Here is a 14,746-nt window from a genome sequence, read left to right as displayed (position 1 = left end):
CACGACAGTTATTGCTTGTGTCTCTGGATTAGAAACCAAACATCAGACAGAGAAACTGAGGTGACTAGCCCGGGAAGAGCTCTACGTAGACAGCCTCACAGCGCGACTCAAACAGCAAGCGAAGTGTTAACGCGTAGGCCCGCCCCCTTCCCGCCTCTTCCGGGCAGAGGGGGCGGGTCCTACATCACTTCCTGGAGACTGATCGAATCCGGAAGTGATTCTCGAGAACCGAGTTTCTGCAGAGGACCCCGGCAGCAGGCGTGGGTTTGGGACCATGAGCTGGTGAGTGAGGCCGAACGGCGTCGGCTGGAGCCAGGAGCGACCCGACAGCCCCGTTTCTTAGCGATTCCGGGAACCTCCTCGGTTACCCTCCCGGAGGCTCCATCTCTCGGCCCGACTCCCGGGAAGGCAGGCTGGTGGATCCCCCTAGCCTGGGAACCCCGCGTCTGATCCTGTTGCCCGCTTTCTCTCCCAACTCGTCTCCTTCCAGCTCCTTGGTGTAAGGAGTTTCTCTTCCCTCTTCTCTCAAGTATCCATTGAGGGAATCAGTGTCTTCCTTCGCTCTCGGGGGCATCTCCCCACCGCCTGTTCCTCCCCCCTCCCGCCCCCCAGCTGAGTCCCTCACTGAGGCAGTCTAGGCACAGTCCTCTGATCAAAAAATCCATCTGCTTTCAGACAGATGAAATAGTACCACCCTAACGGTCCTTAAAAGACAAAATTGTTTATAGGAATTTAAAAATCGATTCTCACATGGAAGGGGCCAAAATCACACCACACACACCCTTTTAAAGTGTGTCTGGACGATTCGAATCTTTCCAGAGGTATAACCTACTGCCCGCTCTCTAAAATAAACATAATTCGCTTAAACTCTATGGGGATCATAAAACCAAGGATCCCCAGAACTAGAACGTCACTGCTGCAAGTGATGAGCTCACAGTGGAGACTTCCTAATGTTCGTGGCTAGCATATGGTGGGAGGTCCTCTTCCCAAAAGCCTTATTTATTTATTGCTCTGGATTATTTTTATAGTCACAGGAAAAAAAAGCTATGTATCTTCTGCCTTCTTTAAAGGCTGTCCATAGCAAAGACTTTACCACAGGCCCAAGAGCCTGTGTGTCCACAATCCCCCGTCTCACAAGCTCCAACTGCTTGTAATGTATGTGTATGAATAAATTGGCTCCCAGAGAAGTATGAGATGAATCGGCCCTCTTGCCAGCCCAAGGACCATTAATGTAGGGGCCATACTTGCTCAGAGCCCAGCCTGTTACGCAAAATAAGTGCATAGTTACCAGCTATGAATGAATGGAATTAGCCTGTCACCCTCTGGGAAGGCTTTCACACTTGACCACCAGTGGAGACCAAGCTTCGGCCACAAGTAGCTCTTGTCAGTCAATGTCAAGGAGAGCTCTCTAATGTACGGTGTAAGCCATTTCTGCCCCTTCCTCCACCTGCTTCTCAGACTGAGATTAATTTGTGAACAAATGTCAAGCGGCTGGAGAAGCAGTGACAGGACAGCCCCTGCGATGCTCTAATAAGCCCCAGCAGGAGCTGTTCATTTCTCCTCAACCTCTTGTTCCAAGAAGCCCAACAAAGGCCTGGAACCCCCGAAAAAGCTAGCTTTCCCATCTTGTACCGCTTGGCTACTGACAGGGTAGGTGGCACTTCTGCAAGTCCCTTTCCTAAAGGAATTGATTGTTTGAAGCCTCAGTCTGGGTCCCCCAGCCTTGTGACGGTAGAAGTGATCTTGTTTTGTGCACCTTGAACCTTTGAATCTCTCTCGCTTATTTTTTTTTCTGAAGTAGAAAGCAGAAAGTACATGTGCTTTTTTTGTTTGTTTGTTTAGTCTGGCATTTATACTTTTTTTAAAAATGGATTTTTTTTTTCTCTTCACTAATTGGGAAGAGAGTAAGCAGAGACCACTAGTGGTATGGATTTTCGGGATTAGTGGACACAAGTTCCTTTCATTTGTCTTTCAGAATGTTTCTGTTTCTGAAAAGCTAGCGTCCCATTTCCTGAAGCCCATCAGTATGGAGAGAATTGAAACTGGCAGTAACTAGCAGGAACTGGGGTTTTCACAAGCTAATTTACAGTACAGGCGCATCTTAGTACCTCCTCGGATTGAGGGTCACCACCAAAAGGGTGGCTTTGTCCCTGGACGCTGAGATTCTTTTCTCTTCCTGTATAGAGGGCTTCTACGTCATCTCTTGCGTGGACCCTGACCCTGTCTCCCAGAGAGGGGACCAACACCAGCGCCTGGGCACACAATCGCACTCAGTTCCTAGCTCAATGGCTGGCAAAGGAACGAGGGCTGGGTCCTTCTGATTCACTCCTAGCGTGGTTTTCCTGCTCCCAGAATGAATCTATCCATTCATCTGAGATCGGAATTTTCACTAGGGGAAGAGACCAGAGTGACGTAGAGCCATCATGGGAGGCTGATGCCCAAGGTCAAGTTCACCAAGTACATGGACTGTGCCAAGCATCGTTAAATAAGGCCTAAGGCTATCGTGGCCTGTGGTGCCCAAAGGGTATCCATTGTTCTGGACTATGCTGTACTTTCAAAATGTCACAGTGAGAAATGTCTAATATTGATGCCCTTTGCACACTGTGGGCTTTGCGTGAAGAGTAAGAGGCTTTTGTTTTCTGCTTCCTCTGGGCAGGCAGCCTGCTTGCCCCCTGTTTATTTAGTGCGTACCTGCACTACCACCCACCCATTAGCCTTCCAGCAAGGCTTACTTCCAGTGATCTGTCCTAGTAGGAAGAAAGCATTGGATATTTGCCCCTCAGGGCACTAATTCACTTGTTGGCCCCAAGTCAAACGCCCCCTACTTCTTCCTCACCCCTGCTCCACCAGTTTCTGCTAAATGTGTTCAGTATGGTAGATAGAGAAAATTAGGAACAATTAAGAGTAGTTGCCAGGCGTGGATGGCACATGCCTTTAATCCAAGCACTAGGGAAGCAGAGGCAAGTGGATCATTGTGAGTTCAAGGACAGCCTGGTCTACATTGTGAGTTCCAGGCCAGTCGGGGCTACACAGTGAGACCCTGTATCCAAAACAAACAAGAATAGTGACTTTAATGAGGCTGTCTCCAGGAATTGTAGCTTTCTCTGGAGCCACATACCTCTATAATCTGAGGTTTCCGTGATGAGAGGGGAGCGTTGCAGAAGGAGGCTAGTCATTTGAGAAAGAAGGAAATTGAAAGTGTAGAGGTACGTTGCACTAGGAAGTCGAGTGCTGTGTTCAAGTCTGGGTTTCGCTGCTCACGGGTGGCTGGTCAGCCTTTCCAGGGCTTGTCTTCCCCCTCTGTAATACGGAGTAGATAATCCCAGAAGCTCCTCTGCTGTAAGCGTCTGCCGGTGAGCATGAAGAAAGACTGTGTGCAGACAGGGCATCAGGCTGCTTCTCTCATTCACCTTCCCCTTAGATGTTGCTGTTCCTCAGACTCAGTCCGCAGTGCGTTTGGAAGGTGAACAAATGATATTCCACAGCCAGAGTATCTGGGAGGCTAGGTGTCAGTAAATGCCTCTTCCTCTTGAGGCCTTTTTAGGTTCTGATGGGTTTGTGGAGCTGTATAGTGCGATGCACACAGATGGTGCTCAGCCAATGTGTGCTGACAAAATGCTGGTAAAGCTGACGATACCCAGAGGTGCCGAATGCTGAGGGACATTTGAGGCTGTCAGAGTCGACACCTTCCTTTAATAAGTGCCTGGAAAGTACTAGAGAGTACATGTCAGGATGATGTCAGGAAGCTTTCGAAGCAGATTTTTTTTTAAATTAGTTTATTTGTATTTTACGAACATTGGTGTTTTTGCCTGCGGCTATGTCTATGTGAGGGTTTTGGATCCCCTGGAACAGGAGTTACAGACAGTCGTGAGCTGCCATGTGGGTGCTGGGAATTGAACCTTGGTCCTCTGGAAGAACAGCCAGTGCTCTTCAATACTGAGCCATCTCTCCAGCCCTCCAAGCAGATTGTAATTGAATTTTGACCTAGCAGGTGCCTACTGTTTCCAGGGGGACCTGAGAGCGAGATCCAGGTGAAGAGTGTGGGAAAGGTGATTGGCGAGAGCGCATGCAGAGTATTTGGTAGGGACGGTCAGTAGGAAAGCCGACACACTAAGGAATGGTCGGACAGAGGTTTCCCTGGTGGGAATTGGCACTCTAGTTTGGAGTCACTTTTTGTACTCCTGTCATTGCCCTGCTGAGGAACTGAAATTGAGCCTGGCCTTTGGAAAATTGAAGGCTTTTAAGCAGGGAGGTAGGCTAGCAAAAGCGGTGATTTACATTATTGTGGCTTTGGCCTGCAGGGTAGCTCAGAAAGGAGCAAGAGTGAAGTCATGAAAGCCGTCCTTCTTGTGGGATATCTTCCCAACAGTTCTTTTATTACAATTTACAGTTAGAAATACAACCCCCGTGTGTGTGTGTGTGTGTGTGTGTGTGTGTGTGTGTGTGTGTGTGTGTGTGCAGCGTGTTCGTGTTCATGTGTGCTGACCAGAGGACACTCTTGTATGTTGTTCCTCAGGTGCCCCCACCTTGGTTTTTGTTTTTGTTTTTGAGACGAAGTCTCTCACTGGCCTGGCAGTCGCTGATAAGGCTAGGCTGACTGGCCAGCAAGCCCCAGGGTTCCACCTCCACCTCCACCTCCTCCTCTCTCCATTGCACTGGATTCCAAGCACTGGCTACCTTACTTGGCATTTTACATGTGTGCTGAGATTTAAGCTCAGTCCTCACACTTGCAAGGCAAGCACTTAAGCACCTGAGCATGTCCTGCGGCCTAGAAATATTTTTGACACCTCTCTCTCCCTCTCTCTCTCTCTCTCTCTCTCTCTCTCTCTCTCTCTCTTTTTCTCTGTCTCTCACACACATGCATGCACACACTGCACATACATACGTGCACATTCATGTGCAATAAAAGTTTCACATCGTATATATTTCAGCATCTTCTGTTATTTTCTCTTTCATATTTTTTGGGTTTTTTTTTCTTTTTTTTCGAGACAGGGTTTCCCTGTAGTTTCTAGAGCCTGTCCTGGAACTAGCTCTTGTAGACCAGGCTGGCCTTGAACTCAGAGATCTGCCTGCCTCTGCCTCCCGAGTGCTGGGATTAAAGGCGTGCACCACCACCGCCCGGCTCTCTTTCATATTTTAAAGATTGATTTATCTTCATTGATTCTGTGACTCCTTTTTATAAATCAATCAATATATATATAGAGAGAGAGATTTAGTGTGTGTGTGTGTGTGCGCGTGCACACGCGTGCGTGCGTGTAACAATGTGTCACAGTTTAAACTGATTTATGTGCCCTGGATTAGAGACCCAGTGCCCAAATAGAAAGTGGGTAGGTATTTTGCACGGATTCCAGTTTGAAAGACGACTGTGCAAGCATATGGTCACAAATAATCAGGCTACAAACCAGCGCTTGTGACTTCAGCAGCCTAAATACAGGTGTTTATGTGGCCGGTTTTGCTTGGTTATAAGACCTTGACTAAAAATAAACATTTTAAAGAGGGGGGTCCGGATGTAAGTCAGTGGTAGAGCTCTTGGCTTAGCATGCTAAAGGCTTTAGGTTCAATCCCTAGTACCAAAAGAAAGACAGAGACAGAAAAAGGAGGGGGAGAGAGGAAGGGAAGGGAAGGGGAGAACTGCAGAGGGGCGGCTGTAGAGACTGCCTACCCATCGCTTGTCACCTTCCAGGAAAGGGAGCCTATAGAATGCTGAGCCTTGCCAGGTTTCAGGCAAGCAGATTAGACCAGCAGTGCCATCTCATAGCCAACGGAGGGTGAGGAGTAGTGGGAACTCATGGGGGTGTTGGGGGCTGGAGGGGTAAACTGGACTCTGGCACAGCCTGGACCCCAGATGAAACACCTACCCGAAGCCAGCTTTGTCACTGTAGAGGTCCAGAAACTGTAATATTTGGACATAGTGAAGTGGCATATTAAGTGAGCCAAGTAGCCAGGTGTAGTAGTGCACACGTAATCCCAGCACTTGGAATGCTGAGGCAAGAGCATCGTGAGTTTGAGGCCAGCCTGGGCTACAGCTGGAGAGTGAGGCCTAGGTCTGTATATGAGCATGGTGAGTCTTGGAGTATACTGCTTCCGAGAGTGTAAAAGCTGGCGTCTCAATGGCATTTGCTGCTTACATAAGGTTTAGACCAAGAAAATGAGACTAGGTTTTGCTTATGGACACATGTAGTGAAAATGTGGGAAGGAAGATAAGAAATCCTGGACTCAGAATGGTGATTATTCTGGGGTAACAAAAAGGACAGCAGTAAGGCAGGCTCGTTGGGGAGCTCCAGCGGCTTCTGTACAGTTGGGCACCTGGCCTTTCCTACCCTCATGTCTTGCCGAGAATGAGAAGAGATGATGGCCTGTCTGTCAAACACTAGAAGTTTCGTAGATAATTATCACCAGACACCTTAAATCTTCTGTCTTCTATTTTTTTGGCCTTTAAGCACACGACAGCCTCTGGACCACTAGCACAAATCCTCGCGCTGTTTAGGGAGAAATCCCCCCACTGGGTTGTAAGCTGAGGGATAGCTTGGCCCCGGTTGTGGTACAGTGTACTGTAGGACAGCTGCTTGCCTCAAGAGCAACACAATTTCGAGTTTTCTGACCCCCGCCTCGGGTGCTTTTATTTCCGTCACTTTGTGCAGCCCTCCCTCTAGGCCTCAGTTTGTTCTTCATCACAGTGGCCTGCCACCGGCCTCACAGCAAATCCCTCCACACCACTGACTCCCTGTCAGGAGCCATTTCAAGCACTGAACTCACTCGGCTCCCTCAGCGGCCTTGTGGGATAAGTAGATACTTGCCCTGTTTTGTAGGTCAGGAAACTGAGGAAGTTGAGATAACTTGTGTGAATGTCACAGCTGACGGGTACAGCCAGGACTTGAACCCCAGCATCCAGACACCAGCCCTCCTCCAGTGCTGCCCCTGTGAGGCACAGGAGTTGAGCGCTCCGTGGGAGTCACTTTATCAGAAGTCTCTAGAATCTGGCCATAGCAGATGCTTAATAAATGCTCGCTTTAATTAGGTGGCACCCTCGTTTACATGACCTGACACCATGCAATGCATTCTGTCTCTGCCTCAGAGGGCAGACTGGGGAGCAGCGGGAAGGAGGGATCACAGCTGAGCCGCTTGATTGTCCTGGTCCCACTTACAAGTCAGCCAAGTCACAAAGTCATGGACTCTATTTTTAACTGTGCACACACCCTCTTCAAACAAATAACAGGTCAAGGGTCCTGTTCCACATTCTCTCATTTGGGATGTAGCTAATTCATGCCAAGCATGTCAAGGGCAGGAGGCTGTGGTCATGGGCACTGAGGTGGAGAATTTTAGCCCAGGTTGCTACCCTCTGAGGGAGTCTGTCCTGCTCTTTCTCAGGCTGACCTTTCTCTGGCCTTCAGCATAGCAACTGGAAAAGAGAGATCCATTGAACACCTGTTCCAACAGGGCCACATGACGTGGTAAGCTCTGCCTGGCCCTGACCCAGGCCCTGGGCCTCTACTTTGCTGAATGTTAAGTTGGTGGTGGCCTTGTGGGCCTCCACCAGAGCAGGCAGGAGTCCAAAGACAGTCTATGAAGGATGGGGGCAGGGCCAGGGCCCTGGAGAAGCTGCTGCCTCACGCCCACCTTCCTCTCTTACTGAGACAGTGACTCAGGCCCAGACCACTCCCTGGGGAGCCAGGGTTTCCAGCCACTATCAACCACCGCCTACTCTTGCTCAGCTTTCCTTTCTTCTCACCCCCACTCCCAGCTCTGGGTGTCTGTGTGTCTCTTGCCCAGCTGGACATATCAAAAGGTACAGAATAGGGGAGCCTGAATCATTCTGGGGGTTCTTTCCACCCCAGGCCTAGCTTCCCATTTATTAGCAGCAAATCTTGGAAAGCCAGCCGAAGCCGAGAGAGCTCACGGAGGTTTGAACTACCTGCCATTGCGTATGACAAGCACAGGGGATGCTCCCAAGAAGGCAGGAATTGAGTGATGTGCTGGGGTGACCCGGGGATCCCCACGCAGCCACCATCTGGGCCAGCCTGTTGTCTCTGCCCCTGCAGCAGAGGCGGGTGAGGAAACAAAAGATTGAGAAACCTAGCAAATGGAGAATGCAGAAGAACCGTTTTGTAAATAGATGTTACACAAGAGCAGGACCCTTTTTGGAAGGTTCCACCGAGACAGAATTAGCCAACTGGCATCACGCTGCTAATAGACATATTTACTGTTTGAAAGAAGTATATTTGTAGCTTTGGAGAACATCCTGTTGACTTTTCTTTAGTGTGAGTCCTTTCCCTCTGTAAACATGGGTTTGTTTTGTTTTTGTTTTCTTTCTTTCTGAGGTGAGGTGTGTTAGAGGTTGAGGGCTGTTTTCTCCATTTTGTTAGTGAGACCAAAATATCCCTTCCCCTGGCCCCTGGAGCCTGTGTTTATAGAGTGGCCAGCAGAGCTGAGAGTGACTCCCATTCCAGAGAGAGAACCACAGACTTCTTGATTTCTCCCAGAACACAAAGATTCTCTGGGGAGTAGGCCTTACTTTCTTTCTGGGCTACTGCTTGCCCCATTGGCCTCCTTGTCCTGGAGGACCAGGTGGCCTGTGACCCAACTGCCCCCTAGCTGTCACTCGTGCATGCTGCCACCCCCCAGAGCAGCTGTGTCGCCTAGCCTGACTCTGCCACAGGCTTGGGGAGGCAGAGAGTCTGGTGAAATGTAGCTCAACTGCAGTCTCTTTCTCTTGTCCCCTCCCTGTCATCTTCCACTGTCCACTAGGAGTATGTCACATATCAGTGCCGAGGAGTATCCTGTCTGCCCCCAGTTTCTAGCCATTTCTGGACACAATGGGGTTATATCCAATAACCCAGGAGACTCCTCTCCCTTTGTAGTATCCTCAAAAGCTCTTTAGAATGCCTTGCCTTGGGGACTAGTGAGATGGCTCAGTGGTTAAGAGCGGTCGCTGCTCTTGCAGAGGACCCGAGTTCAATTCCCAGCTCTTAAATGGTGCCTAACCACAATCTGTAGCTCCACTTCCATGTATCCGACAGCCTCTTCTGGCTTCTGCAGGCATTTGGTATACATGCCTACATGCAGGCATAAGACTCGTACACATAAATAAAAATTAGTTGTATTCTTGACTCAAGCTTTGGTAACTTCTCCAGGCTTTGCTTCAGAGGTCAAAGACCAGCTCTGATCTGCGGCTGGCTAGTGGCATTCCTTGTGTGTTTAGTTTTGATCACACATCAGATTGGAAGCCCAAAGGCCGTTACCTTTTTTGTTCTTTATATACCCTGTCTACGAGTGCATGTGGTGGGGAAGGGGGTTGTTTATGGTTTTTAGGACCCCTAAGTCACGGTGTAGTATTTTGCAGGACCCAAGCTTGGGACAGTTGAATTCCTTTTACTCATTCGTGAAATAAACGCTCTATGAGGTCATGGCATGGGTTTTCCTTATTTGTCCCCAGAACCTAGCATTGCGCTTTCCACAAAAGGTAGTCCTTTAGTAATGATGCATTAAATGTTCAGCAAAAGGCTGGGAATGTTGCACTATGCCTAAGACAGTACCTGCCAGGATTGCAGAGAAGGAAAGCATTCAGTCCGTGTCCTTGATGAGCTGTGTATCATAATCAGAAAGCAAAATACAGAGGCATAGTGGTTGCCTAGCCTGTGCTCTTTATCAGGCGAACACTTCAGAATGACAGGGTGGTTCAATATTAGGAGACATATTTGCTCATTTCATCCCAGTGATACGTCATAGGAGAGTAAACTGCTCACCCAGACGCATGCTGCCAAGACATTGGTCTGCCAAAAATGCAATCTCTGTGTCTTCTAGTAATCTAGCAGCAGACAGCTGTTTCCTTTATGACTGAAATCAGTGGCTACCTTCATGTCTCATAGTGAAAGATCAAGTGCAAATCCATCTTATTCTCACGACAACAACAACAAAAGACCACTTCTAGCCAACAGTAACTAGACAGGAAGCAGGTGTGAGTATTGGTAAGGAAAAGGAACATTTGATCATTATTTTCCTGTATCTATTTGGAAAACCTAGTGAGTTTCCCTTCCACAGTTGAACTTCTTAGGCTATATAGGATAACTGTAGTGTGGTGAGTGGTTGTAGGGTAAATTATCCAGCAGGACAGTGGAAAAGAGCCCCATCTCATGGGGCTGGGGGAGCGGGATTTGCCGCCATGAAACATACCTAAGACATAAAGAGCTAAATGTTTCACATTTAAGTATTACCTTGGGCTCTTAATAGCCAGCGAAATAAATGTAGAAGCCCTATTTAAGAAAGAAAGGTAGGAGTGGAGGAGGGAGAGAGAAAGGGAGGAAAGGGAAAAAATAAAAGAATTGAGCCATAAGACTAAGGGGCACAATAAAAAGACTCAGATGAGCAGATGGGAATATTGCTGCCTTGAGTGTAAACTTATGTGTCTATGGATGTAGGTTCTTCACACACTTAAAGTCCTATGAGTGTGATGCATTTCTAATGATATTAAATATAGTTATAGGGTTTTAGTGTGGAGGGAGGATATAGCAGATGATTCATCTTGACTAATAAAACAAAAATAGCCCTAAATATTACCTGGGAAAGACGTGCAATGAGAAGGAATTCATTTTACTTGATGTTAAGAGTTTTTGTAACCCTAAATAGTTAAGCCCATGTTATTAGCCTGTGATATGGAACAGTAGAAATATTTAACACCAATACATGATTTTTTTCAAAGATACTTTTTAAGTCATGCATGGGGGTGCATTCCTGTAATCCCAGCACTTAGGAGGCTGAAACAGGAGGATTGCTGTGAATTTAATGTCAGCTTGTGCTATAGAATGAGTTCCAGGCTGTTGTGGGAACTATCTGAAAAAAAATTATACCAACACACGCCAAAAAGAAGACTATATCCTACATGTTTGTGAGTGTGTATCAGGGCAAGCCTCCAGGTACTGTGTGCCTTGTCTTTTGAGGTAGGATCTCACCGGCCTGGAACTCCAGGTAGCTTGAGCTAGTTAGCCAGCAAGCCCCAGGGATCCGCCTGTCTTTGTCTCTGGGATTATAGATTATAACTGTGTGCCAGCATGCCCAGCTTTGTGAGAAAGATACATTTTAATTCCTGTTAAAGCAACTGTCTAGTCACACACTTAAAATAAATTCTAAATGGATACAAGATTTAAGAGTGAAAAATAAACCACTAAAATTCATCTGGAAAGAAAGGAGACACAGAATAATCAAAATAACCTTAAGAAGAGCAGAGTTGGAAGGCTCTCATTTCCCAGCTTTAAAGCCTACTCCAAAGCTGCAGTAAGTCAGATGGGGTGGCACAGGCAGGTAGACTAATGGAGCGAGAGGGAGGTGCAGAGTACACCTTTGCGTTTGTGACCTGCTGGTGTTTTCACACGGATATTAAAACAACACAAAGACCTGTCTTACCAACAGACAGCTGAGCTAACAAGACAGTGTTTGCAGAAGAATGAGATGCCTTGCACCGTATACAAAAATGAACTCATAGTTATCAAAGACCTATAGTGTGAGAACCCAACCATAAAACTCATATATTTATTCCTATAAGAAAACATAAGGATACATCCTTACAATACTGAATTTGACGAAAGATTCTTAGACGTGACACCAAACAAGCATGAACATCAGAAGAAGAATAAAATTTGATAAATTGAGCTTTATTAAAATTTTTAACTTTAATACTTGAAAGCATTTGTTCAGTTACATTTTTTTTAAACAAATCCATAGATGAGAGAAAATGTTTACCAGTCATGTATGTGATTAGGAGCTTAGACCCAGAATATAAACGGGCTCCTCATAACTTAACAAAACCGAAGAAAGCCCTATGTGTGTTTTCCAGAGGTACACATTAGTCAGTGAACACACAGAAAGATGTCTGGCGTCTTGAGGGAGAGGCAAATCAAAGCCACAACTAAATACTACCTCATACCTCCTGTACGGAGGGAAGAAGCAGACCTGGAACGGGCATTGGTCAATACCAAGAACCATGGCATCGTCCATTACAGGACTCCTGTAGCTCAGAGCCTGGCAGCTCCAAGTCCCTCTAGAGTGGAGTGAAGCTGGACTCCAGGGACTCCAGGCCAGGACTGGATGAAGTGGAGAGCCCAGCCATCTCCCTCCTTCCTTGCGCTTTACTCTGTCCTAGCAGAAGGATGAAGGATCCCCCTCTGACAGAGCTCCACACTAGGGGATGTATAGGTGAATTTACTCTGGAAAACTAACAAAACCTCGCTTCAGGAACCCACACTTGCATGAACATTGTCCAGCCCCTTTAGAAGGAGCCCTAGCCTTGTGGTCACGTGGTCCTGGTTTTCTAAACTGAAAGCATTTCTACCATAATTAATTGTTATTGTTGTTCACGCTTCTGACTTGTCGCTTTGTTTATTATTATTATTTCACTTAATGTCACTCAGCCTGTGCCTTCCTTAGGGTGGGGCTGGGAGATGAGTTGAGATTATAGTGTTTTACCCGCCATTTATAAAGTGTTTGGGACATTTTTAATAAAACAGATGAGAAATGACTGGCTCTGACTTAGAAGTATACAAAAAGTACCTTTGAAATCACCTTTAAATTTATTTTTTAATTAAAGGAGAAACTAAGGATCATAGCTCACTGATAGAATGCTTGCCTGATAAGCTTGGATTCAATTCCCAGCATTACAAAAATTGGGGGGAAATTGGTTTTAAAAATGAATCAAACACAAGTGATAGGTGAGCAGTTACATCAATGGAAATCAAACAATAAAACAAAGTATTTTCAGTTTATACACAAAACTAGTCATCAGTAAGGAGACAAAATCACTTTTAAATATTAATGGTAATTGTTTGAGAATCTGTTTAATGAACAGGAGCAATTCACATGAATACGTTGATAAGACAGGAATTTCTGGTGTATTTAATGTGAAAGACACAACAAAGATAACAAAACTCATGATATGTCACCTGCAAGGACATCAGTGACAAATCTGAGATTGCTGTCACTATCTCAGAGAGCATTGAGATTAATCATTGTACAAGAAATCTTGAACTGTGCCCTGAAATCTTAGTTTATTTATAAAAGAAACATGAGATTTTCCTAAATTTTCCATCAGTCTTAAAATTTACATTTATGCATCACCGGATAGCAGGGAAGCATGATTTCTTCCTACATTGGGGGTAGTAGGAAGCAAATTTCAATCAACTCCAACTGAGAAAAAAGCGAATTCTCTTTGTCCTCTGGGAAAATGATGCTGACTCTCCCATGAAAAGACAAAGACCATGCAGCCAGAACAGTAGGAGCGAAAATACAGAGACATATCAAGCTGCAAGGTTATTCTTGCTATCAGATATTTAATTACAATTCATACCCTATATACCAGATATTTACATTATGATTCATAACAGTAACAAAATTACAGTTATGAAGTAGCAATGAAATAGTTTTATGGTTGGCGTCACCACAATATGAGGAATTGTGTTAACGGGTCTCAGCGTTAGGAAGGTTGAGAACCATGGTTCTGCTGGATCAACCAATGTGCTGTGTGCCTCAGAGTTTTCTTTTGTTCCCAAGTCATTCACGTGAGACATCCAAGGAAGGTGTTTTAAGCCACAACATAAAGACTAGAAAAGACTCCAAAGTGACGGGAAAGGGAGGAGGAACTTTAAGCTGTCATTTACGTTCCCCAAAGAGGAGCCAGCTGGGAATCAACAGCACCACAAAGGACAGCCCAAAAGGTCAAGCTCTGAAGTCGAAAGATGCACTAGTCAAGTAAATGGATACAGAAGAAAAAACCGGATCTCGGCCTCAGCCTGCAGTGCGCTGAAGTGGTGGTGAGAGCTTCTAAAGTTATTGTTATTAACTATTGAATTTCCTTTGCAAAGTGCACTAAATTAAAATTGTCTCATTGGGGTTAAAGTCATGGAATTTTAGGAAAACCTGATAGCAGAAACACAAACAACTTTCCACAAGTATTAGAAGATAAAATTAAGCCACACCATGCCTTTAATCCCAGCACTCGGGACAGAAGAAGAAAAATCTCTGTGAGTTCAAGGCTAGCTTGGTCTACAAAGCAAGTTCCAGGGCACCTAGGGCTGTTACACAGAGAAACCCTGTCTCAAACCAAAACCAGAGAGGGGGAGGAGAGGGGAGAGAGGAGAAAGAGAGAGAGAGAGAGAGAGAGAGAGAGAGAGAGAGAGAGAGAGAGGAGAGAGAGGAGAGAGAGGAGAGAGAGAGAGAGAGAGAATTTTAAAAAATGGTGTAAGCAGAGAAATCAGAGACCAAGAGGGATGGATCAGCTGCAAGACTGCAGCGGTAGAAGTAAACAATATGGAGGGAGTCCACCCGATCAAGTGTTAGTGTGCCAAACTGAAACTGCAGTGAGAAGCAGCACAGTGGCTGTGATGTAACCGAGGCAAACCTGCCATCCTTTGGATTTGCATAAAGAAAATGAAAAATGGACCACTTAAAGGGGGTAGAAACTAGGGTGGCTTCAACCTTCATGGAGACTTCATACTGGGATGTTGGAAGATAAGAAAGTAATGCCTTTGAAGTTCAAAAGGAAATTATGGCCAGGTATGTGCCACTTGGCTGTAATCCAGCCCCAGAGGGTGAGGCAAGAGGGTCACACTGGGAAAGTAGAGAAACAGTGTGCGCCACTGACAGGGCTCAGCAGGCAGAGGCCCTTAACTCCTACACCTGACAACCTGAGATCAATCCCTGGGACCCACACAGTTGTCCTCCAAACTCCACACGTGTACCCTAGCGTGCACATGTGCACACA

The 14,746-nt window shown here is 46.2% G+C and overlaps 1 protein-coding gene across 2 annotated transcripts in view; it reads left to right on the top strand.

Moving 5' to 3' along the window:
* Positions 1–176: 176 nt before the first annotated feature.
* Bin3 (bridging integrator 3) overlaps positions 177–14,746 on the top strand; it is a 40,249-nt gene continuing 25,679 nt past the window's right edge. Inside the window, exon 1 of one of the 2 annotated variants that reach the window (XM_038310629.1) lies at positions 177–282. In XM_038310629.1, coding sequence (XP_038166557.1) covers positions 275–282 — 8 coding nt within the window. In that variant the 5' untranslated portion in view covers positions 177–274. The remainder of the gene's footprint in view (positions 283–14,746) is intronic. The other variant, XM_038310630.1, reaches the window with a different exon arrangement.

This window comes from Arvicola amphibius, chromosome 13 (assembly GCF_903992535.2).
Source record: "Arvicola amphibius chromosome 13, mArvAmp1.2, whole genome shotgun sequence".
Taxonomy (NCBI): Eukaryota; Metazoa; Chordata; class Mammalia; order Rodentia; family Cricetidae; genus Arvicola; species Arvicola amphibius.
The sequence above is the reverse complement of the archived record's forward strand: the minus strand, read 5'-3'. Positions and strand labels throughout refer to the sequence as shown.